General features: G+C 52.9%; 1 protein-coding gene across 1 annotated transcript in view; it reads right to left on the bottom strand.

Moving 5' to 3' along the window:
* Nucleotides 1-9,750: 9,750 nt before the first annotated feature.
* PACS1 (phosphofurin acidic cluster sorting protein 1) overlaps nucleotides 9,751-24,783 on the bottom strand; it is a 99,314-nt gene continuing 84,281 nt past the window's right edge. The window contains exons 11-24 of the mRNA XM_036762819.1: nucleotides 19,969-20,052; nucleotides 19,105-19,220; nucleotides 18,879-19,014; nucleotides 17,451-17,555; nucleotides 16,986-17,092; nucleotides 16,511-16,665; nucleotides 16,291-16,401; nucleotides 15,741-15,843; nucleotides 15,614-15,656; nucleotides 14,413-14,455; nucleotides 14,120-14,255; nucleotides 12,139-12,365; nucleotides 11,230-11,349; nucleotides 9,751-11,129 (exon numbers count right to left, since the gene is read on the bottom strand). Coding sequence (XP_036618714.1) covers nucleotides 11,014-11,129; nucleotides 11,230-11,349; nucleotides 12,139-12,365; nucleotides 14,120-14,255; nucleotides 14,413-14,455; nucleotides 15,614-15,656; nucleotides 15,741-15,843; nucleotides 16,291-16,401; nucleotides 16,511-16,665; nucleotides 16,986-17,092; nucleotides 17,451-17,555; nucleotides 18,879-19,014; nucleotides 19,105-19,220; nucleotides 19,969-20,052 — 1,602 coding nt within the window. The 3' untranslated portion in view covers nucleotides 9,751-11,013. The remainder of the gene's footprint in view (nucleotides 11,130-11,229; nucleotides 11,350-12,138; nucleotides 12,366-14,119; nucleotides 14,256-14,412; nucleotides 14,456-15,613; nucleotides 15,657-15,740; nucleotides 15,844-16,290; nucleotides 16,402-16,510; nucleotides 16,666-16,985; nucleotides 17,093-17,450; nucleotides 17,556-18,878; nucleotides 19,015-19,104; nucleotides 19,221-19,968; nucleotides 20,053-24,783) is intronic.

Here is a 24,783-nt window from a genome sequence, read left to right as displayed (position 1 = left end):
TGTCTAATGGTGACCATTTCTGGAAGGGGGAGGGGGAGTGGGGGAAAAAGGAATTTACATGACTTTATCGTATATTTTAAAAGGGATAGCAAGTTGTAAAAAATAGATTTGCAGTTTCATGAGCAATCATCTTTTTTTTTATTATACTATGTTATGAAAATGCTTGTTTTATTCCATAAATTAAAAATAAAATAGCTAAGTAATGCAGTGAATAGGGCACCAGTCCTGGAGTCAGGAGGACCTGAGTTCAAATCCATCCTCAAACATTTAACTAGCTGTGTGACCCTGGGCAGATCACTTAACCCTGATTGCCTCAAAAAAAAAAAAAAAGGTGGGAGGGGAAGGAGGAAGCCCCTGAGGGGCCAGATGTAAATGTTCAGTGAAGAGCAGAGTTGGCCTGGTTGGAAGGAACCATGGCTGGCTTGGGCACTCCCTCAAATGTAGGTTCAGGGCAGCAACTCTCTGATCAGAGGGGACTGCAGGGGAGATGGGAGAAGGCATCGAAGTCTCCAAAGTTGAGAGCGGTGCTGGGTTAGAAGTGAGGATAGTTGAGGAAAAGGAGGTTTGGGTTAATGACTTGGGCAGGGTCATGCAACCAGTTGAGCATCCGAGCTGGGATTCAAACCCAGGTGTTTCATGATCTCAAGCGCAGCAGACTTTCCCTCACTATCCAGCTCTGCCGCTGAGAGCCCAGTAGATGCACTTGGGGGCAAGCGAGGCGCTCAGCAGTGAAGATCGACGAGTTCATGCTCTCCGAGGTGCAGCTGCTGCTCATAATCTTTACCTTCCTCCTTCATATTCTGTACCTGTGCTTGGATGCCCTCAAAGGCCAGCCCCCTCTGTTGGGCAAGCAGGTCAAGTGAAGCAGTCAAGGAGCTTTTGTCAAGTGCTTACTGTGTGCCAGGCACTTGTCTGGTCGGTGGTTTGTAGGCCCCACATGGTATTGATTGATTTAAATCAGAGAATCACCAAATTAGGGAGGTGAAAGGGACCTCAGCAGCCTCTATCTAGTTCCATTCAGGCATCAAAGGAAGTCTTTGCTTGGAGACCCTCTCGAGGTGGCCCATTCCACTGGACAGCTTCCATTGGGAGGAGGTTTTTCCTGATGTCAAGCACAAGTCCTGCTCCTGTCTCTGGGCAGAACATATTAGACCAAATCTAATTACTCTCCCACATGACAACTCTTCAAATACTCCACACCCATCACATCTCCCTCAAGCCTTCTTTTCGCCAGGCTAAACATTCCTAGTTCCTTCACCTAATCCTTAGATGGCCTGGACTCAAGGCCCTTCCCCGTTGCGGTGGCCTCCTATGGACACTCTATAGCTTATGAATATCCTTCCTAAACGGTGATACCAAGAACTGACCTCCATACTCTGGATGAGGTCAGGTGATGGCAGAAGACAGGGGGACAATTACCACCTACTTCGTCAGAAGCGTAGACTTCTTAATGTAGCCCAAGATCACCCCGTGAGCTTTCTTGGCTGCCCCATCCTACTGTTGAATCCTATTGAGCTTGGGGTCTACTAAGACCCCAGGTCTTTTTTCAGAACAACTGCTGTCCAACCCTGCCTCCTCCATCTTGTGCTTTTGAAGTTGATTTTTTTTTATCCAAATGTAGGATTCTGAATTTATCTCTATTGAATTTCATCTTATTAGAGTCAACCTGATGGTCAAAATACCTTCAGATCTTGGCTTTGTCATCCAGTGTGCTAGCTTGTGATCACCTGCGCACAGAATGATTATAACATCTATTCCTCCATCCAAATCTTTGGTAAAAACAATAACCAGCACAAGCCCAAGCGCAGATCCCTGGATCACTCCACTGGAGACTTCCTGCTCTTTGAGGCTCACCATCCAACAGATTCGAAGTCCTTATGATTGAATTCTCATGTAATCCACATCTCTCTCGCTTCTCCACAAGAAGAGACGTGAGAAGTGTTGGGGTGTCAGGGAGTAAGGGGTAAGAAGACTAGAAAGGTAGGAGGGAGCCAGTGATGAGAGGCTTTGAATGCCAAACAAAGGGTTTTGTATTAGATCTTGGAGGCAATAGGGAGGCCCTAAGGGGCAGGGGGGAACATGATCAGACCTGCACTTTAGGAAGATCACTTTGGTGTCTGAATGGAGGATGGACTGGATTGGGGAGAGCCAGGGAGGCAGACCCACCCCTACACTATTGAGATACCCAAATACGAGGTGATGAGGGTCTGTACCAGGTGGGAGCAGAGTCAGAGGAGAGAAGGTAGCTTGGGGAGGTGGTGTAAAGCTGAAACCAACAGGCCTTGGCACCATATTGGATACGAGGAGTGAGAGATCATAAGAAATCCAGGCTGACTCCTAGGTTTTGAGCCTGAGAGACTGAGAGGAGGGTGTTGTCCTCTACAGTAATAGGGAAGGTAGGAGTGGGGAGGTTTTAGGGCAGAAGCTCACAAGTTCTGTTTTTGGACATTGAATTTGAGCTGTATACTGGACATGTCTGAAATGTCTGAAAGGCAGTTGGTGATATGAGATTGGGGGTCAGTGGAGAGATGGGGGCAGCAAAGGTAGATTTGAGAATCATCAGCATAGAATCATTAAATCCATGGGAGCTGAGGAGATCAAGAGAAGCACTATAGAGGGAGAAAAGAAGGCACAGGACAGAGCCTCGAAGGACCCCTAGGGTCAGAGGAAGTGATCTGGAGGAGGATCCACCAAAGGAGACAGAGAAGAGGTGGTTAGAGAGGGAGGAGAACCAGAAGGGGGGGTGTCTGAAAAATGTAGAAAGAAAAGAATATTGAGGAGAGAGTGATCACCAGCATCAGAGGCTGCAGAGAGGTCAAGGAGAATGAGGATTGAGAAAAGGCAATTATGAGGTCATGGGTAACTTTGGAGAGAGCAGTTTTGGTGGAATGATAAGATTGGAAGCCAGACTGTAAGGGGTTAAAGGGGGGGGGAGACAGTGGGGACACCCAGTGTAAACGGAGTTAATCCACAAAGGTCAGAAGAGACATAGGCTGACAGTTATGGGAAGATGGAAGGTTGAGGTGAAGGTTTTTTCAGGATTGGGGAGGCCTAGGCATGTTTGGAGACAGGGAAGCAGTCAGGCAGGGAGAGATAGAAAAGAACTGGTAGTATGGGGATGACCTGGGCAAACTGTTGGAGGAGACAAGATGAAATGAGATCGGCTGTCGGCTTGGCCGTAGTTGGGAGTGAGGTCACCGTGGGACACAGGAGGAGAGGGTGGAAGGCATCTGAAGGCAGTGAGCCCTGATCTATCACCATGCTAGTGATTTGGTTCAGTCATTTCCAATGGAAAAGTCACTCTCATTTGCAGAGAAAACAGAAACCCCCAAATCAAGGTGTTCTGCTTTGTTTCTGTTGTTAGTTTTCATCTCATCTACCTCAAGCAAAGGACCTGAACCTTCTTTGAATCTTCTTTTCCTCTCAACCAAACTACAAAAGCAAAATAAACAAATAAACAACCCAACAGCTTTTTGGTTGGCTTTAGCTTGTTCCTATCTTTTGTACCCACAATATGCTTACGTGTGTATGTGTATGAGTGTCTGCATGTGTATATGCATGTATATGTACATATGTGCATGTGTGTGTATATAAAGAAGATGTTTCCTGTGCATCCACGTTGGTTTCTTTAGGTAAATTCCTTTTTTTCCTTCTTATTGGAATTGTCTCCCTTTATATCTTCGGAATTTCATTCTTCAGCATCTCCCATCCCTCCTGATCTCCCCTGAAACATTTTAGTTCATTGGATCTTCTCTTTCTTTCTTTCCTTTCTTTCTCCTTCCTTCCTTCCTTCCTTTCTTTGATCTGCTCTATTTCCAACCTAGGCCAGTTTGTCCCTCCTAAGGCAGCCTGCTGGCTGCTCCCTGCCTGCCCTCCCACCGCCCTGGACCCTGGGAACTCACCATATTGATGCCAGACTTAGTGTGGACGCAGATTGGCTTAGTCCATTGTATCTCAGAACTCCAGAGCTCAAACAGAAGGACCAAGTTCTCCCCACTCCCTTTATGGAGTTGTTCATTCTCCCTAACAGTCTGGCGTGTGCAGAGTTGGGTTTTTTTGGTTCCTTTGTGTTCTTGAAGAACAGTCTACTGTGGAACACAGATAACAGACACACAGCTATGGCAGGAACATCCGGGTTCCCTCTAGGCTTTGTCCTTGCCCACTTTCCCTCCTCCATAGTGGTGAAGATTTTGTCTCTTTTCTCAAGGTGCTGCCTGTATGAACGGGATCCTCTCACTGTGTGCCCAGCCTTTTCTCTATGTTTCCAGCTCCTTTCTCCCTGCCTTTCTTGACTCTGCCTCTTCAGGTGGGATTCACTCCCACTCCCTAATCCTCCTCCAGCCTCCTAAATCTTCCCCTATCCTTAATCACTTATAGTCTAGGAGGAGACTCTGAACCACATCTGGATCTCACAAGTGTTACATTCCCAACCCCCCAATTTTGCCAAAGTTTTCCCCAAATTCAACCTCTGACTTGCTTCAGTAGCTAAATCCCTCCCAGCCACCTCTCTCCTTCCCCCTTCTCTTGTGGAAGCTGGGAGCAGAGCAAAGGAAAGTCACCAAAGAGGCTGAGAACTGCTGAACTTCCATAGGGATTAAGAGTTGTTTAGCACCATTAACTCCTATTTTCAGCATCGACTGTTTAGATGTCTCAGGTCTGCTTACCTCCACCTTCTGACTTTGTATTTTCTTCTAATTTCGTTTTGATCTTCGTTCTAAAAAGGCAATGGTTGAAAACGTTTGCAGACAACTGATTTGGAAGTGGACTCCCCCCACCCCACCCCCCATTTAGGGTCCCTTAGATATAGTCAGTTTCACTTTTTGGTGCTATATGGTGCAGTGGATAGAACACAGGCCTGAAATCAGGAAGACTCATCTTCCCGAGTTCTAATCCAGCCTCAGACACTTCCTAGCTGTGTGACCCTCATAAGTGGCTTCACTCTGTTTGCCTCAGTTTCCTCATCTGTAAAATGGAACTGGAGAAGGAAATGGCAAACCTCTCCAGGATCTTTGCCAAGAAAACTCCAAATGGGGTCACGAAGAGCCAGACACAACTGCAAAACAACCCTACAACAAACACATTCAACACTTACTCATTCTTTTTTGGAATAAAGCGCTTATTATATAGAGGTGTAAAGCTTCCATGTAAGCCTCCTTGACTTCAAACTCTTTTGTTTCTTAATCTGAGCCATATTTTCCAACGTATTTTTGCCATCCTTGGCTACGCCCATCTTTGTTTTGAAGTCACCCATAACACAACGGAGGGTCTAATGGAATTTTCTAGACATTTTCTGCCCTGTCCCGAATCCTTTGCAATAGGGATTGGCTCAGAAGCAGCAATTATCTTTGTGATGCAACACTGTGGTCAGGAGCAATGTGAACTATTCCTCCTTGTGTTGTTGGTGCTTAAGAAAGGAGGAGAACCTGGAAGTCATCACTCCATTGAGCCAAGATGGTGCTTTTGGTCTTCTGCTTTCATTTCTACCCAACAACAGGCCATTTTGGCATTAGATAAGTACATTAAGGTATGACTTCACACCTGGGGCTCTTAGCTCATCTCTGTTCCCTTTCCCCAGCCCTGTTACCCTCTTGGGATGTCTCCCCCATTAAAATGACAACTTGAGGGCAAGAATTTTTCTACTGCTTTTCTATTCTTAGCACAAGGGACACAAATAGTACATAGTATATGCTATTTGTACACTGCAGGGTATAAGTTTGCATGTAGTAGTTAGCACTTAACAAAGCTTTTAATTAAGTGATTGATTCACCAATGAAAGGGAAGAGGGCCCCTCAGGGCTGAGGGCCATTTTGTTTTTTACTCTGCTCTATGGGTTTCTAGTGCCAAAGAATTATCAACTAATGGTGAGGAGCTTGTTTATGCCTTAAGACCTTTACCCGAGCCTTTTTAGCTTAGCAGAAACTGTCAGAGCTTCTAAGGACTTAGGCCGAGGAGGAAGGCCTTCGGGAACAACAGAGAAATCAGTTAGAATACTGAGTATTACCAAGTGCCAGAAGGTGCCAACTGGACTTACCAATCACACACTATTAGACTCGAGTGTCTAACTCTTGTCGACCTGAAAGTTTGGTTAAAGGAGGCAAATGGAGCTAGGTGATATATAAATTCGTATAGTTTATTTCCTTGAAGGTAGCAGATACATACATGTATGGAGCCAGAAAAAGTCTGACTGCCTGAACAAAGAAATGAGGAGGTTTAAATACATTTTTTTAGTTCCAACTTAGCATACCTGTGTTACTCAATTTTATGTTCCCTGTGTATGTTCACAAGAGAAACACTTTTCTTAATTGAATAGGTTGTAAATACAATAAGATAAGAGAGTTGACAAAATGTCAATTGAAACAACCTGGTGTTTCTGTGTTTAATTTACCATTAACATTCCATAACATAGTATATGCCCATAAAATATTAAGCAAGATGGTTTCTTGGGTTAGGGGTCTCATCCTTAATGGCTAACAGACAGCAAATGCCCTTAAGTGAGCCTGATCTGGCCTTGTTGACATAGGAGGAGGCATTCTCTGAGTTTACTCAGAGAACAAAGAAGCTTAGGTCCAGGCTCTTCTTCGAGTTGATCATTAGTTCAGGCTCTGGCCCTTACTGAAGTTACAAAAATGGTATTAAATGATTAGCACTCTTAAGGTTCTAGCAGATGGGAACTGAGCTTAGGCTTTGAGTGTGAGTGGCAGACCAGTGGTGGCAGAGAGGCCATCTCTGAGGAGGGGGGCCTGGATGGAGATCTGTGTGGAGAACAGTGGGAGATGAAATGGTATCCTCAAGTAGGGTGGGGTTGGGTTTAGGGTTAGGGTTAGGACTTAATTGTATAGGCATAAGGAGCTGCTGCAGGCTTGAGAGCAAGAGAGTGCCCTGGGGATTATGGTGTTTCTGTTGGATCTGTGAGAGGTTGAGCCCCGAAACAGCATCACCCCAAAGTATTTGCAGAAGCTGTCTGCACCACCCCGGCTAATGGGCCATCCTTGTGCCAGCTCTGGGGAGCTTGGAGGGGGAATGGGAGTGGGAAGAGCCCAGTAGTTGGGTGGGGTGAAGGTATGTTATCCCTGTGGGATAATAATGGCATCTCTCTCCCAAGGTTGTTGTGAAGATTGAGACAATCATTATAAAGCAGCTAGCATAGTCCTGGGCACACAGCAAGCCCTATATAACTTCTAGCCATTTATTATCCCGGCCATGGACACCAGCTACCAACTGACACTGATAGGCAGGAAGCCCCCCAAACCGCTAGTCTTGCTTCCAGCACGTCAAGGGATACAATATCAACCCAAGATGGTTTTATTAACAGAAATGAAGAAGATGGAATGTCATGGGCTTTGTCGCTGCAGCCTAAGGAAACGCTTATTAAACGATCACACATGGATTCATTCATTTGCAGGCTAAGTGACTCAGCCAGGGTCACAGAGGTGGGAGCTGTGGAGTCTGTGGTCACACTGAGGTTTTTCCCAAGAAGTTTTGGGGTTCAGCCGTCCTTGCCTTCCTCTGAACTCCAATGACAGTACTTTTGTCCAAAGACATCACTTGGCCCTTGTCTGGTCACCCCTCTATGTTTGGGGGGTCCCTGACCACCTCAAGTAAACCGACCATATGCAAAGTCCTCTTTGCTTTGCCCAGAGTTCTCCTGGTTTCCACGTGGGTCCCGTTAGAAATGGGGTGGAGCGTGGAAAGATTCACATGAACCGATGCTGGATGAAGACAGCAGTACCAGAACACTGTACGCAGTAACAGTGACACTGTGTGATGATCCACGATGATGGACTCAGCTCTTCTCAGCAATGCAATGATCCAAGACAATTCCGAAAGACTTGTGATGGAAAATGCCGTCCACACCCAGAGAAAGAACCGTGGAGTCTGAATGCAGAACGAAGCGCACCGTTTGCTCTTTTTTTTGGTTGCTTCTTTCTTATGGCTTTTCTCTTTGGTCCTGATTCTTCTTTACAACATGACTAATGTGGAAGTGTTTAATACGACTGTACACGTATAGTCTTTATCAGATTGAACACTGTCTTGGGGAGGAGAGGGAGGCAGGGAGAAAAAATGTGAAACTCAAAATCTCATAAAAGTGAGTACTGAAAACTATCTTTACATGTAATTGGAAAAAATACTATTAAGTGGGGGAAAAATAAAGGGGTGGAGGTCACTGAATGTATGGGGATCCTGAAATCCAGTGCTGTAGAGAAGGGGCCAGGGAGGGGCTGAGGTGAGAGGGAAACCCATTCTCCCCACTCGACTAGCTGACAGAGAAGTCGAGAGGCCACAGGCAGAGAACCAGATGAGACAGGGCCTCAGGCCAGGCGTGAGTGGATTGAAAAAAGAACAGAGCTAACCAACAGGCTTCCCTGCCCTGGTCCTTGACACTGGGCCCCATACCTCTGACTGACCTCTCAAAACTTTGGAGGTAAAAGCCTGTAGGGTCAATGGAATATATGATCTTCCCTGTCCATTAATAGGCCTATGTGACCACATGTTCCCTTTTTCCCTTGGAATAGGGGCCATGTTTCCAGGTCTAAAGGTACACAGGTATTTCAATCACGGATGTCCTGCTGCTTTGAGCTCTGGCCCAGTTCACAGCTGTGATAACATCCTGAGTCTCATACAGCCCATTGGGGGAGGAACTTGCCATAGGGGAAGCTTGCTAACTGGGAGGTTTGCTTGCAGGAAGGCTTTCACACCTTTTGGTACTAAACTTAATTAGGCACTGAGTCAGAAGAGTTATGATGCATTCTGGCTCCGAGTCTATTAGCTGAAGGTGTATATATATTCTGAAATGAGACTTTGCTTTGAGGGGCTTGCTCATGAGAAGGACCTTTTGATTTCCTGGAGGAGACTCTGGGTAGCCGCTTATTAAGGACCCCCCCCAATACTCAGATGTTGGTGCTTGCCCAGGCCGGTGATGTATGTAAATACTTAAGTGTGTACCAAGATACAGACCACTGGAGCCCCGTCTATTGGATCTTTGTGCTAATTCTCTGCTGACCTTTCACCTGAACTAGTGAATGAAATATCTTTAATTAAAGTAGGATTGTTAACCCCTTTGAAACCGTCTTTCCTTTATTAAAGCAGATCAAAGAACCTGTGCTGGCAGGCCATCCTGGGTGTGCTAGGGTGCTTGCTATTACAAAGCCCTGGCCTCAGTGCTGCAGGAGGAACTCAGCACACAGGTTTGGGGCCCAGTGAGGAGGGAGGAGGCTGGGCCCTGGTGGCTTCCTGCTCTCTCTGGCCCTCAACTCCAGGGGCCAGGCCCTGGGATGAAGAGCATTTTCCTGGCCTCCTAATCTTCTCCTCCCCCACCCCTGGGGTCTACAGAGCTACTGCCTTGAACCTTGGCTGCACCCAGGCCTCCCAGACCTCAGCTGTGTGCTGAGGTGGGGTGGGATGGTTGGCACATCCTTGGAAGAAGTAGAGGATCACTGTAGTCTCTGCCTTGGCCCTGGGCCCTCCTGACATTTCTGAGGGGGAAGGGGACAGATGATATAGAGTGGTCAGCCACTTCCCTCCCCAGAGCCCAGCCTTCTCCAACCAGGGATGAAGTAGCTGCTCATGGGCTCAAACGTGGAGCCGCTGCTTTAGGGTGCAGATCTGGAATAAGAGTGGGCGTCAGGGCAGCAGTGCTTGGGGCCTGGCAGAGAAGCAGCCATCCCTTCCCCTGAAATAAGGAAGTCAATCTTTTGCCTTTTAGCTAAGGGGCAGAGCTGCAGAGGAGACACATACAATCCCAGGCGGCTGGTAAGAAATCACCAGTTTATTGAATGAAAAATCCAACAGCAACTCCCCCCATACCCACGGCCCCAACTGAGAGAAGAGCTGCGCCCAGGCAAGGTGCTTTGGACAGCAGGACTGAGTAACAGGACAGGAGGGCTGAGCTAGGATAACGTCTTTCAGAACAAAGTTCTATCCAAACCTCTGGGACTGGGACGATCTTGGGGGTAGGGAAGAGGCTCTCAGTGGACAGAACAGCAGAGGACTGACTGTTGTAGCACCCCCTCCCCTCGGAATAAAATCCCCCCAAGGTCTGGGGTGGGGCGGGGGGGAGGAAGCTAGGGTTCAGACACCTGGGTCCAGGAGGAGGCTGTGGGGAGGGATCCTAGCAGGGTCTTGGCTCCGATGGGGAAGCTGCTCCTTAGGGCAAGGGGCTCACAGAGGGAGGAGGGGCGAAGACAGACAACTGGGCTGGTGTGCCAGGACTGGAGCCTGGGAAAGGCAGGATGAGGCTGCAAGGTGGGCAGGAATGTTGGAATGGAGGAGCTGGAGGGCACAAGGCCTGGAGTGCATGGGAGTCACAGAGGGGTGGGGCACTGGGGAACAGGAGCCAATGAATTCTCAAGGACACACACACTGACACAGACACTCCTGGGGACACTGGGGGCACTCGGTAGGGCCTGTGGGGGGAAGGGGCAGCAGGAGACAGAGAGGCACGGCTGCCCAGCCTGCCTCTGTCCTGGGCTGACCCTTCCGTCTCCTTGGGAAAGCCAAGTTGACTTGAGGCAGAGATGATATTTGTGGGGACAGGAGGGCAATGAACTAACTCCTGACAAATGGCTGGGTACCCACAGGGGACCGCAGCCTGAAAGGAGGGGGACAAGCAACTTTGGGAGACAGTGGCCTTAAATGCAGAGAGGCTAGTAACTAACCAGGCAGGGGCCAGGAATGGTTTGTCCCTTGGGTGGACTCAAGACTCCAGGAGGGGGTAGGGGTGGGGTCCAATGAAGGGGCCCCCTTGGAAAAGTCTGCTTAAATTCCAGTGATTGATGGGCTCGGGGCCCAAGTGGGGGAGGGGGAGGAAAGATACAGGAGGGTGGGGAGAGTGACCAGCTTCCCCAGTGGCAGTGTCCCTCGGGAGCGGGCAAGGGAAGAGGTAGACCCCAGTGCAAGGGAAGGGGACCCTCAGGTCCCAGGCCTGCTGGCATCCCCCTCCCACCCAGGAGGAGCCCGGACTAGCAGACGACACAAAGGGAGAACAGTGGGGTCCTCGGCCTGGAGGCAGGGCGGTCAGGTGGATTTGCTACCACTGAACAGGCCCACTGGGAAATGCTTGACGTGGGTGGGCCACTGAGCAGCCAGCTGGAAAAACTTGATGTCACTCCACTCCACGCCGTCAATGGACACTGAAGGCAGGAGACAGGGGTGAGGTCTCTGGGCACTCAGTTGGGGGGGGGGCCGTCCCCCTCGCCTCCTCCCTGATGCCCCGCCCCCACCCCTCCTCACCTCTCAGCATGGTCTGCTGCTGCTTGGCCGAGCAGATGAGGCGGCTGATACCCTCGATGACTTGGCTCTTGGAGTCCACCTCCTTCTCTCGAGGCTTCTTGCTCAGGAAGATGGTGGGCACTGTGAAGCATGGCACCCATTAGGGCCACTGGCACAACCACCCCCACACTGTCCCCACCCTCCTTTCCTCAGTGCCGAAAGTCCCCTGGGAAGCGATGGAGGGCAGGCAGTTTGCCCACATCCAGTGAAAGTACACTGTCATGCAGGGGCCTGTGTGGGTGTTAATTAAGACCCAGAGATGGGCAGGGCAGGCAGGAAGAAGAGAGAGGAAGAGAGAAACAGAGATGAAGGGAGGGACCATGGCCAGGGTGGGCTCAGCCTTCTTCCCTGCTCAGGTGAGCTCTGACTCAGGGCCCCGCTGCCTCTGCCAGGCTGACTGCCCCAGCACGGCACAACCTCGAGGGGTCTAGAACCTGAGAGGAGGGGGCAGGGACCCAAGGCCCCATGGCAGGTGCTAGCACAATATGCCCTGAGGCTCAAGCTAACCAGGCTTTGAGGAGGGGCTTGGGGGGTTCAGACCCTGAATCCTGCCGGCTCATTTCTTCACCCACCTCAAGCTGCGGCCAAGCGGGGAGGTCTCTTCCTGTCTACACCTCTGACCTCCCAATCAAAGCATGGCCTGGGGCTTCCTGGAGAAACCCTGGGCACATTGACCCCAGTCTGGCTCTTCATCCATGTGGGGGCAGCGCCCCCTGGGTCAGAGCCTGGCTCAGGCCTGTCCCTGTGGCCCTTCTCCCAGCACAGTGAATAGACAGTGACAGCTGCCTGACTCCATTTCTCCGACTCTAAGTGGGAAAGCGAAGTCCAGGAGCCGCAGAACTGGGCCTGCCGAGGGTGGCCCCTGCTCACCTTTCTTGTTCTTCTCCTTGGTGACCACGGTCATGGCCATGGTTCCAGAGAGTTGTGCCTCGTTGCCGTGGGGCAGCCGGGACACCTGCACCGAGCGGAAAACGCTCTTGAGGGTGTTCTTGGAGCTGGCGTCCCTCTTCTCTCCTTCTCGCCGCCGCTCCCCGGGGTGGGCCAGCCAATAGTCCACCTGCAGACCGATGACGTCCCCATACGGGCTGTTGGGACTCCTGGAGACAGAGGGAAATGGATGAGGCTGGACTGGCTTCCACCTACCAAGCGCCGACGCGGGCCAGGGCCAGGAGACCACATGGAGCAGGCTTGCCCTCAGAGGGCTTCTGTTCTTCTTGGGGCAGGGCAGGTGGGGGATGGGAAGAAGAACTGTGAGAAGCCCAAGCAAGCACATTCAAAGAGATTTCAGAAAATACACAAGCTCTGGCCCGTTCTCTGGACAGATCCCTTAACTGGGCAGCCTGGCCAAAAAGCTGCAGAGCCTGGGTTCCCCTGGGAGCTGCTGGGGGTATATCAGGCCATTGGGGGGTGTGCCCTGTGTGTGCGTGACTATGAACGTGTGCACGAGACACTGTGAGTGCAGAATGTGTGTGTGTGAGAGAGCACACATGAGTGCTTCCTGTTGGCATTGGCACCAGGAAGACCAGAAGGCATTCTACATGACCAAGCACAGGAGCTGAGGCACTCCAGGTATGAGGGGCCCCTCCTGCCAATGCATCCTGGGGGTTGGGGGTGGGGGCTTCTGCCTGATCTTCCAGGCCTTCTCATTCAATCCTCCTTGTTTTACAAATGTTGGTAAGTAAAACACCTGAGGGGAGCTCCCAGGAAGCTACAGTGCAGAGGCCTTTGTCCGCTAGATGTCTCAGCAGGGGAGTGACCTGGTCATCTCGGGGTCTGGGGACTGTCTGGCAGATGTGGGGGGGGACGGCCTGGGAGAGGTAGGGAGACAGATACGAGGCTTCCAGAGGCTCTGAGGGTGCAGCCGACCATATACCAGGGGCAGGTGATGGACACAGAGAGGAAGAAGATCCTCCGAGGCAGGAGGGGTGGCAGGGCCCCCAGGACTGCATGCTCCCACTGTTTTATGGCAGCTTGAGTGCTAGGATAATTTTAGCTCCGCAGGGGAAAAGCAGCTGATGCCTTCTTGAAAGGAGGCGCCAGACATAACAGGTGCAGAGGCCGCCACAGCTCCCTCCCATCTTCTTTCCTGCACGGTGTTCTCATTTTTAAATATTAAACTGGGATGGGGAAGGAAAGCAGGGCAAGACCCGGAGCCTGGATCAGAGACAAAGAGGCCTCCTAAAGGACCAGGGAGTAGGAGACAATGGAGGGAGATGGAAGTATGTCCTCGGGGCCATGGGCTGACCCCACGCCCCCAACTCCTGGCACTGGGCCAAGCCAGGAGAAGCCCATATGAGGGTGGAACCTATGGTCCAGGAGAAGAGGGCCAAGGGCAGGTGGAGCTGACCAGCGGCATTTGGGAGGGCTGCCAGATGGATGAGGGTCAGTAAGGAAGTCTCAGCTGCTTCCCTGCAGGGAACAGGATCTATCCACCCCCCTCCCCACCCCTTACACACAGGGTAGAGAGAAGCCCCCTCCAACTTCATGTGGCTTGTCCCGGGGAAAGGCCCAATCTTGTGGGAAGGCCTGATGGGGCTCATGCACCCCACAAAGATGCAGCAGATGGCCAGGCTGGTGTAGTGGGCAGAGCTGGCCCCAGAGCCAGGGAGACGGGACCAACACATGCCTCCAAGGACCCCGAGCCAGCCACTGCTCCTCTAGGACATCTAAGCTGCAAAGGGGCACCAACCTGAGCTAGTGGAGGGGGATTCCCCCCTCGGGAGTTCCTTCTACCAGTAAAATCACAAGCCTGGCCCCCACCCTCATCCACACCAAGGAGACAGAACACTGGAGTGCCTTGGGGGCGATTCCTCTCGACCCTCTTGCCAGGTTCACCTTGAAGGATGCTTACCCAACCACTGCCAGGGCACTGCTCATGGAGGGAGAAGAAGGGGGTGTGGCCAACGCATCACGACTCAGGCCAGAACTGGAAGGTGGGGACGTGGAGGGGACGGTGAGGCTGACCACAGGTGCATCATCACCATCGCCTGAGGGGGAAAGACACTGTTGCCCAAAGAGCTCTCTTCCCCCACACCCCAGGATGCCTGCGGACCGTCCTCCCGTCTGACCTTGGGAGCCCTTGCAGCTGTGACCCTGCAGTGGAGAACATGCCCAACCTGGGGGGGCAGAGTGGCTTCATCTTACCTGCTGTGAGAGGAGAGTCTTCCACCAGGCCCACTTTGACCACCTAGAGAGAAGGAAACAAAGAGGAGGTTCAGCTCCTCCCCTCTGTCCCCGTGTCGGTGGGGGCTGAGGAAGCAAGGCCTGAAGCCTCCTCTTCTGCCCAGCCATCCCAGGGCACAGCGCCACATGCCACGTGCCATGTGGTGCCTCCCCACCATGCTACTCTGGCAGGGAGGCATCAGAAAGAATGAACAAAGAGAAAGCTCCTCTTGAGCTGACCCTGACTAGGATTTGTTTCCTCAAAAAGAAAAAACTCCAGAGAATTCTGAGAGGACAAGAAGGCTCTGGGGGTATGGCTGAAGTACAGAGTCCAGGCCTGAGGCCCCCAAACTGCATGTTGTTCATGTTACCCAAGTCTGTCTGGAGGAGCCTGACAAGGCATGGGGCTTTCTGGGCCTGGCCTGGGTCCCAGCAGAGAGAACGGGGCAGGGCCACGGAGGGGGTCCTGCTGTCCAGAGAAGGCGCTGCATCTCATTACGTATAACGGAGCCCAGCCCCCCAACCCTGGGCTTCTGTTCTGGACCCTCCTGCGCCCTCCTAGGAAGTTCTCTCTCAGCCCCCCTTGGCTGTGGGCCCATCTAGGGCTCCCCGCTAAGGCGCTCTCTGGAGGAAGTGCTCCAGGATCCCAGGACACGTGTGTTCTAGGTCTTCAGGAAACCAGGGCAGTCTAGCAAGGGGACAGATGCACTGAAGCAGAAGCTGCCCACCAGCTCTGGAAGTGCTGAGGGGCAGCAGGGGTGGCAACCTCTTCTGGAGAAGTCCCTCCTTGCTTTGGAGTGCTGAGAGGGGCCTGGGAAGGAGACACCTGTCTGCCTCAGGTAATTTTAAGGGAAATCATTCGAAGAGACAAAAACAGGGCTCTGCTTCCTGGTTGTCTGTGCCTCGGAAGTCCTCTCCAATGCACGCTGACCTGGTGCACAGCAGAGGTCCACGGGTCAGGCCACAGCATCTCCCCGCCAAGGGAAAGATGCCAGCTGCTTTCGCACTTCACTCTCTATTCCCTCCTCAGTCTGTAAACACCACAGTCCCAAAACTGTCAGGGTCTTGGCCAGGAAAGGATTCCCTCTATGATGATATAGGGCCAGGGGAGTTTGGGGGCCCACAGGAGAGCCCCAAAGCCCAGAGGGCTCATGGGAGGAGGTGGAGAAGGTGGGGGACTCACCCCAATGAAGGGGATAAACTTCTGGTAGGAATCTTCGTCTTGGCTGTTGGGAGAGAAAGGGAGACGGTGTTGTGAGTGCGGGCGCTCCCAGGGGCCTCCCACAGGGAAGGGGAAAATGTGTACTTACAACTTGTGTCTGCAGGTCAGCATGGCCTCCGCCACAGGAAGCTGGTGTGTCACACCAGCCCCACTCACGTACTGCATCACACGACCCACCACGTCCAGCGGTTCTGTGGAGAACCGTGGAGGGAAGGCCGCTTGAGACTGTGGCCGCTCTCCTGACCCTTCTCGACCCTGCCGGCCACCTTCCTTGTCATCAGCCCCCTGCCCACTGCTTCCTCTGGGGTCTCCCACCCTCACCCCAGTTCCCTGTGTAGTGAGCCCAAGTGACTTCGAGTTCTTCCTCACCACACTAGCTGCTCAGCCCCAGGTCCTCAATGGCTCCCCAAGACTCAAGTTCACTGAGGGCCAGGCCTGTGCAGGGGACTTAGACCAAGTCCCAGGGCTCACCCCCAAGGCTTTGGGAGGAGAGACCTCTGGGTGCCTCTGGGCCCAACCTGGGAATAAAGACTCCAAGGGACCCTGGCAACTTCTCAAACGATGAACCAATGGCAGGGCAGGGGAGCATTGGGGGGCATCTCCCCTGCCTCCCTGCGGTGCTTCCTCAGGGGGATTACCTGAAACTGGGGGCTCCGAGCGACTGAACAAATCCCTCCAGGCCGGGTCAAGGAAGGTGCTGCTGTACCTGCTGTCCACTGAGCCGATGTACTTGGCAACAGGGTGAGAACCTGGCGAAGGGGAACGTCACAATGGTGGGCGAGAGCCTCAGCGTGGTCTACCCCAGGACCAGTCCAGGATGAGGCATCCCGGCCCCCATGGCAGCACCACCTCACTCACCCAGGGGGACAATGAGGAAACGCATGTAGCCCAGCCAGTCAGATGTCTTGTTGGCCAAGGCCTTGACAAAGAACCGGAGGATGGAGCTCAGGTAGCTCTGCCCGCCCACGGCTACCACCTTCACGGGCCTTGGCATGGACGAGTTGCAGTTACAGCTGAGGAGGGAGCAAGAGGGTGATGGTGAGGAGGCCCCCAGGTGCTGCTCATGCTGGGCTGGGAGAGGAGGGGGTGGGAGAGGGCTGGCCCTGGCAGGGAAGGTCCTAGTGAACAGCACTTGGGGGCCTGTGGGGCCAGGGATGGGCCAGGCCTGCAGCTCCCACCCTCAAGCGTGGCAGAAGACACCGGACTGCTTTCCTTCAGCCTCTCCCGGGCACCCAAAAGGCCACAAACAGGTGGGCTTCTTGTGGGGAGGGACCTTGAATGAAGGGGTTGGGCAGCTGGTTTCAGAGAAGGGGCAGGGGGTTGGAGCCCTTACTATCTCTGGATTCGGGTGAGCAGGGCAGAGAGCACAGCATGGACTTCCACGGTGGAACACGTGCACACCACAGGCCTCCGCTGGTCTTGAAGCAGCTCTGCCACATACTGGGAATGGCAGCATAGGCTGTGTGTCAGGCTGGCCCAGGGGAATGAGGGTCCCTGACTCTGCCCTCACTGGCCCCTCAAGGCATCTGGGGCAGGGCTAACCCCGGAGGGGCTCCTGAGAAATCTCGCCTGTGTCCCAGGGCCTTCAGGGAGACCCTCTTTGCCCTATGCTTGACACAATGAGACCCTTGTGTATCCAGTTCCTTGGACTCTTGGTGCCATGATCCTCATCTTAAACCCGAGGAAACTGTGGCTTGGCCAAGGTCCAGGCCGGTGAGGAGGCCCACGGGGCCCAGCCCGGGTCACCAGCCCAGAGGGCTTCAGAGTCCATGGAGCGTCCATCCCTCTCCTCCCTCACCTGGCCCTGCCAGTCAGCGGTGTTCACGAGGATGACATTTTCTGGGAGGGCTGCGTCAGACACCAGGATCTGATTTAGCTGATCATACACCACCTTTCTTGGGATCTAGGCAGAGACAGGGGCAAAGGTGCTCCATCAGGTCCTCCCCCAGGCCCGTGGGGATGGCACGGGTGGGTTAGGGAAGACAGAGAGGGGGAGGAGAATCAAGTCTTGGGCACCAGGCCTCTGCATGGAGGGGTGGGGGACAGTGCCTAAGACATGTGACCTGCATCGGGACGAACAGGAAGGTGATGGGGAGAACCTTGTGAGGAGGACAGAGAAGCTGAGGCCAGGGTGGCAGCGGTGGTGGGGGCAGCGCAGGCCCAGTGGGCGGGAGGACAGGGATCTCAGTCCCCACACAGGGCCTGCAGGCACTCACAGGGCTAGCCTCATCTCTAAGACCGGCACCACCAGGGGGACAGGAGTTGGGCCAGCCCAGTGAACGCCTGGCTTGTGGCCTTCTGAGGCACCCCTACAATCTCACCAGCCTTCAATGGGAGAGCCTGCAGCCTGCATCACCAGGAAGAGTCCTGGAGCTGGTGGGGAGGAGGGCACAGAAGCATCCAGTCCAACTCCAACATAGACAAGGATGCCCTGGCCCGGCAAGGCCCCAAGAAAGTACACTGTCTCTGGAGGAAGCCCAGGTCTTCCTGTCATCAGACCTCCTTGGGATGTCGCCCTCCCCCTTTCCCCAGCTCTGAGCTCTGTCCTCTGGGCCAAGAACAAGTCTAACCCTCGACCACTCCTGGAACACAGATGTTCTGGGACCCATCCTCCAACGTGAGCCCCATCTTCCACCCCGCCCTCACACTACAGCAACCTGCAAGCCCTTTGCCATCCTGGTGGCCTTGCTCTAGACATGCCAGCTCCCTCGGCATTCCCCACTTCTGACACAATTCTTAAAATGGGAAATTTCCCCATTCCGGAATCCTCAATTTATAGACCCAGGCTGGAGCCCCTGGCAGCACCATGGAAAAACACTATTTGACACAGGCCTGGGCAGGGGGTGGCCTCAGACTCTTTGGTAGAGCAGCTGGTGGGAGGGGGCCTGGGGCTGATGCTGGGCAAAGATCAACAGGCCTTGACTAAATGCTTAAATGGAGTAGTCCCATCTTGCTAGTCTACTGGGAAGAGCCAAAGCATGCATGCTTTAGCCAGAATAACCACACATCTTTACCAAGCAGTCAAAGACAGAATCGTATCAGACCTGGGAGTGTCCAGGGAACAGCCTCCGTCACTAGCTGGGCAGAAAGAGGAAATGTGTTCCCTCTCCTGCCCCTCAATGTTCTCGTCTATGCAATGGAGCACAATGGAAGCATGCCTGTTGCCATCTGTGTGCACCCCAAGCTCTCACTTCTGGGGAAGCTCTGGGGACCCTTGGACACCTACCTGGGCACTGTGGCCAAGGTCAGGAGAGCGCTCACTGTCCGAACTGTTGGTCCTCTCGCTCAGAGGCTTGGAAAGTTGCCGTTCCTTCAGTGGGGTGCTCCTTTTCTGCCTGGGGGTGTGCACCCCATCCATTTTGCTGGAGAGATGAGGAGAGGAAGGTGACTATGACATCTCACCACTACCAAGGGGTATGCAAGGCCCAAGGCTTAGCTCTGCCCACAGGTACCTGGGGGAGGCAGAGCCCTGGAGATCCACCTTGCCAGACTTCATGGGTGTTTTCACTTTCTCCGGCACAACTAGGGTGGTGCTGCTGTCTCCAAACATGTCCTGGTCACTGATGTCCTGTCACAGAGGAGAAGAGAGGGCGCTGTTTGTCCCCACTGACTTGGCCCACATAGGAGCTCCTGAGAGATCAGGACTACTGTGACCATATAGACCTGGTCCAGTGAGTGAGGCATCCTGGGCTCCACCCTGTGCAGAGGAGCAGCCATGCTATGCAGGGCAGAAAACTGACCCTGCCCAACAGGACTGGGCCTGGGAGCCCCCGATGGGGTATTCCCTGCATTGATGCAAATTGTGCCTCATTACTCCCTCCCTCCCTGCCTCACAGGATCACCTGGAGCATCTCATCATAATTGACAGGGAAGTCCTTTTCAGGCTAGACTGGCCTGGACGTTCTCAATCACTAGGCCAAAGGACCTTGGGGGCATTCCCCCATTTTGTGCCATGATCAAGACCCATCATCAGAAGGTTGTCAGATAAAGCCCTCTGCTGTCAGGGGTCTCAAGAAGACTGGCAGACACAGAGATCATCCCCAAGGGAAGTACAACATGGCCACAAGATAAAAGCTGGGGTAGGACAGAAAGGGGAAGGGATGACCTTGGGGTGGAGGGAGTGCGGCCAGAGATGGATCACCAGAGAGAGGAAGCCTGGCAGGCAGAGGGACCCACCACTCATCTGGGAGGCAGTGGCCTGGCGAGCTTGGAAACAAACATTTACTGTTGGGAAGGGTTTCTAAGACAGTTCGGAACCTCTCGTTTCTAGATTACGGCGGCACGCGCCAAACCCAACTGCTCTGACGCAGACGTACCAGAGGATCATTCTCAGTCAGACTGTCGTCCGGGTTTTTGATCCAAGAAGTAGCTTTGACTCTGTCCAGAGTAGTCAATTCCATCTGTAAAGCCCCAAGTATCAGTTACTATTAAAAAAGCAAAGTTCCTTTTCCTTCAGTTTTCAAAGGTGCTCAAAAAACACTCTTCTGCCATCACCATGTGAACTTTTGGGGACAGTGAAAATGCCTCTGAATCTTTGCAAAGCCCAGCCCGAGTCACCCATGGGTTACTCCTGCAGCTGTCAAGGTGATGACAGTCAGGAAATGACCAAGAAATCCCACCTTGTGGGGCCTAATCCCAAATGGTGTCAAGGAAGGCCAATATCTTCCCTTGCCCCAAATGGCCACTGGCCCTGGCTGCTTTGGGGCCCACAGCTTTGTCAGAACTAAGCCACCTCTCACCCACCTATCCTAAGCTGGTTCCCTCCCCAACAGTTATGGAGCCTATCCCCCTCCGATGACTCTGGGACTCCCACTACAGAATTAACAACTTGTCCTTCTGCTCCTTCCATCCTCTGGCTCTATGCTCCCACCAGGGAACATACCACCACAGCCTTGGCCACTCAGTAGAGTACTGGCTTTCCCTCCCCTCCCTGCCAGTCAATGAAGGGGAAGAAGACTCCCTCCTCCCCAATTCCACTTCCACACTCTCCATCTGTCGCCACCAGTCAGAAGCCTCTCCTTTTCTGAGGTTCATTCTGCCCCAATCCAGACCATGGTGGCTTTTCCCTACCAACTCCCCTGTGGCCACCTACCCCACCCCCAACTCCTGCCCTAAGGTGAGGGGATCTCCTAATATCCCAGTACCTCTACCCAGCTCCCAGGACTCCTTCAGGGGGTTCACACCCTCGGTTTCACCATTACCCATAAGAGTTCCATGCTGGCGACCAAGAACGCCTTTGTCAAGGAATTGTCTTCTCATCCCATCTTTCCCTAGACTTGCCTCCTGACCCTTCCATTTCTCAGGTCCTTCCAAGGCTCTGGCCAGAGTCTCCTGCCTTCTTCACCTCAAATCCTGAGTGACCCGTCCAAACTCAGCACAATCCTTTACTCTCTGGTCTTTTCAAACCTTTGTCCCATAGCTGCTGGTGCCCCGCCAAAGCCTAGCCCTGGATAGCAGTGCTCCAGGCGCACTGGAAGAAGGGACTGCTACCAGCTCGTTATCTCACCGTATACCTCCCTACTGGCTGTACCCATCTTCTCTTCCTGAGCCTCCCCCACCCTCTCAGTAGAGGACATCATCACACCTGCCACCAGCCCCCCAAGCTTTCCCCCAAGACTTGTCCAAGAACAAACCTTCTTTGTGCTCCTTTGAGCCCCCCACCATCTGTGTCCTTCAGCAGACTGCCCCCCCTTTCATCTCCAACCTTTCTTGGTCTTTAGGGTCCTTGCCTGATGCCTAAAGACACACGCAGCTCCCTTCCTGAAAAGATCTTCTGTGGATTCTGCCACCACCTCTTGCTGGCATCCCCCATTATCCAAACTCCTGGAAAATGCTGCCCCCTTGGGTGCTCCCACTCCTTTTGCAGGCCGACTTCTGATGTCAACAGCCCCTACCCCCAAGTTCCCATGATCTCCTAAACGCCAAAGCTGAAGGTCTGTTCTCAAGTCCTCAAGCTTCTCAAACTTGGGCTTTTGTCCATGCTGGCCGCCCTCGCTTCTTGCTGAATTTTCATGACACTGACCTTTCCTGGTCCTTCTCTGACCATTCCCGTCTCCATCGTGGGGGTCACCATCTGCGTTACAACTGCCACGTGTGGGTGCAGCCCAAGGTTCTGCCTGAGCGCTTTTTCTTCTAGTTTTTTACTTGGTCTTCTCAGCTCTCGTGGATTTAGTGATAGCCTCTGTGTAGACGATTCCCAGATTTTTATATCTAGCCCCAGGCTCTCTCCTAAGTTCTAATCAACTGATCGACTAACATTTATTAAGCACCTACACTGTGCGAGGCACCTTGCTAAACCCTGGGGACACAAAAAGAGGCGAAAAGCCCCTGCCCTCGAGGGGCCTACAATATAACAGGGAAGACAACAAGCAAACATGTACAAAGCAGGCTACATACATACGCAACATAAAGAGGAATTAAGAAAGGGAAGGCGCGCTACAAAAGGCTTCCCAGGGCATGGGATTTTAGCTGGGACTTGGAGGGAGTGTCTTGTCCACTGGGGGAGGGAGGGGTAGGAAGACTGGGCAGGGGCTGAAGGCCCGAACCCCATGTCGCAGGCCCGCCATCACTCCAGTGACCCAGATTCAGTATTGCCCCGGGCGGCCACTCAGCGGCCAATCCTTGTTTCTGCCTCCGAGTCAGCCCTCCTTTGCTGATACTACTACTAGTGGTCAGTGTTTATATAGCACCACTACGTGCCAGGCGCCGTGCCAAGTGCTTTATAGTGATTAGCTCACTGGATGTCCCGTGATCATCCCCGGTGTACAGATGAGGAAACTGAGGCAGGCTTTGTCCAGGGTTACTTGGCTTCTATGGATCCCAGGCTAGATTTGAACTCGAGCTTTCCTGACTTCAGGTCTGGTTCCACTACAGGGCCACTTTCCTGTTACTCGGTTCTCATTGAGTCTGGGCCATCAGAGGCAGCTGGGTGGCTCAGTGGGCAGAGTGCTGGGCCTGAAGTCAGAAGAGGTGAGTTCAAACCCAGCCTCAGACACCCCCTGGCTGTGGGGCCTGGGACAGAGTCACTGCATCTTCCTAACCACAAGGATCACGTGAGACAGCACGTAAAAGTGCTTGACAGAGAGCTGGGCACATGGCAGGTGCTCCATAAACACTCCCCCCACTCCTTCTCACCGGGACTGCAGCGACGGCCTCCCAACATTCCTCCACTAGACTGCTAAAGCACAGGCCTGACCACATCACCCCCACTCGGACAGCGCCCCTGCTCGGCCCCTGCAGCACCTGCCTTGCAGCCACCTCTCTGTGGCTGTTCCCCAGAGAGCTGCGGAAACACAGCCCTCTCCTCACCAGAATGTTTCCTTTCATCACTGTGTGCTCAGCAGCATGCCCGGGGCCTGGCACACAGGAGGCGCTTAACTGTGCAGGAAGGTTGGCTCCTATGTTAAGAATAGCTCCATCTTCTTTCTTATTAACCAAAAGGCACCACAGAGGGGAAAGCAGCGCCTGAAGTCTGGGCCCTTGGGTCCTCTTGCTGGGTGGGAGCTTCTAGACAGCTCTCCTCCTGAGACCTCCAGGGGCCTTGAGACAAGGGCCTCCCATCTGGACATTTTGTCCCTTGATCCAGAGGAGCTGCCCTTAAGTGTTCAGGCATTCCTCATAAACAAAAACAACTGGGCCCCAGCCTCTGGGACCAAGAAATCACAGTGGAGGCCCATGGGATGTTGCTGGCTCTGCCCTCACCTCCCTCTGGCCTCATGCAGTCTGCCCTTTTCCTACTGGAAAGTTCCTGTTGTTTTCCTAACAATGAGGAAACCGTCACATAACTACATAACCTCCCCAAAAGGACAAGTGGGGAAAAGGCAGTGAGGGGGATGGGCAAGACCAGAAAATAAGGGTTGAAGCAGCAGCAGCAGCAAGGGACTTTGCTAGGCCAGGCCTAGTCACTCTCAGGCCCCCTGGGCTTTGGGAGAGTTTAGATCAGGCTTGGAAACAGTAGCCTGGAGAGGCCCAGTGTGGGGAAGATTTCTCCAGCAATGAAAGCTTGTGTGTTTACTTCTTCTGTTCAGACTGGCTGATAATAAAGCCCCCACAGAGCTGCTGTGAATCTGGGCTTACCAGCACACTAGACCCAAACCTCATCAGTGAGAGAAGATGGCAGATTTGGCAGCAAAGAACTGAAGGTCTCTGGAAGTGGCCCAGCTGGGCCCACAGGCAGCAGCCTCTGGATAGGGACAGGGAAGACCCCAGGGAGCTGGCTGCCGGCTGCCGCTCTTGGCATTCTCAGCTGGACTCTCCCAGCTTTCCATGTCTAATAAACGCCAGCTCTCTGGCCCTCTAGCAGACAGGTGTAAGAGAGGGTGCACTGCAGCCCCCTGGGGGCACATGCTTGGCTTCCCAGGAAAGGCACTGATACAGGGGCCAAACTGGAGGAATTTAAGGGGAGGAAGGACGTGTCCAGTTAGTTTTTTAAAACCAAGTAACATTCTGTGAAAAACTGCATTTCGGAGAAGGCAATGGTAGCTGTGAGACTACGTGTCTTGCTTCTTCACCAGAAACACTGTGCCAGAACCCTTCAGATTAGTGGATCAGTCCCAAGTCAAGAGCTGCTACACTACTCTGGTGCTGTGGGCCCACTTCTTGGGAAAACTGGCCACTGGGATGGCTGTGTATCAATGAGAATTCTTCTGTGCTGCAGTGATCCATTGGGAACCAGAGGTAGGCCAGAGGAAGAAGAACCAGGAATGAGTAGGAAGGCCCAAAGCCAACAGAGACAAAACAGAGGCCACCCGGGCATCATTCAATCACTGAGGTCCCTGGTATCCTCTGTTTTATAGACTTCAAAGCCCAGGTCTTCTTGGTTTCACAAAGATCCCAAAGCAATCCACCCACACCAGACTCAGTGAACTAGGAAGGAAAGGCTGGCTATGGGCAAGGGCCCCAGTTTCTTTGGATATTCTCGCCCATGTAATAGGAACCTGGATCGGAAGGTCTCATTCAAAATAAAGGCAGGTTTCTTTCTTCAAACCTGGTGAGGCGTCAAACTGTCCCAAAGCTGCCAACATTTTCATGGGCCTAAAAAAGGACTAAAAGAGCCACTTATTTTATTATCTGGCTCCTCCAGTGGCCCCCTCTTCTTGTCCTGTTCTTTCAAGGGCAGGCCATTTTGCTGT

Source organism: Trichosurus vulpecula, chromosome 6 (assembly GCF_011100635.1).
Source record: "Trichosurus vulpecula isolate mTriVul1 chromosome 6, mTriVul1.pri, whole genome shotgun sequence".
NCBI classification, from domain to species: domain Eukaryota; kingdom Metazoa; phylum Chordata; class Mammalia; order Diprotodontia; family Phalangeridae; genus Trichosurus; species Trichosurus vulpecula.
This window is presented reverse-complemented; position numbering and strand designations above follow the sequence as displayed.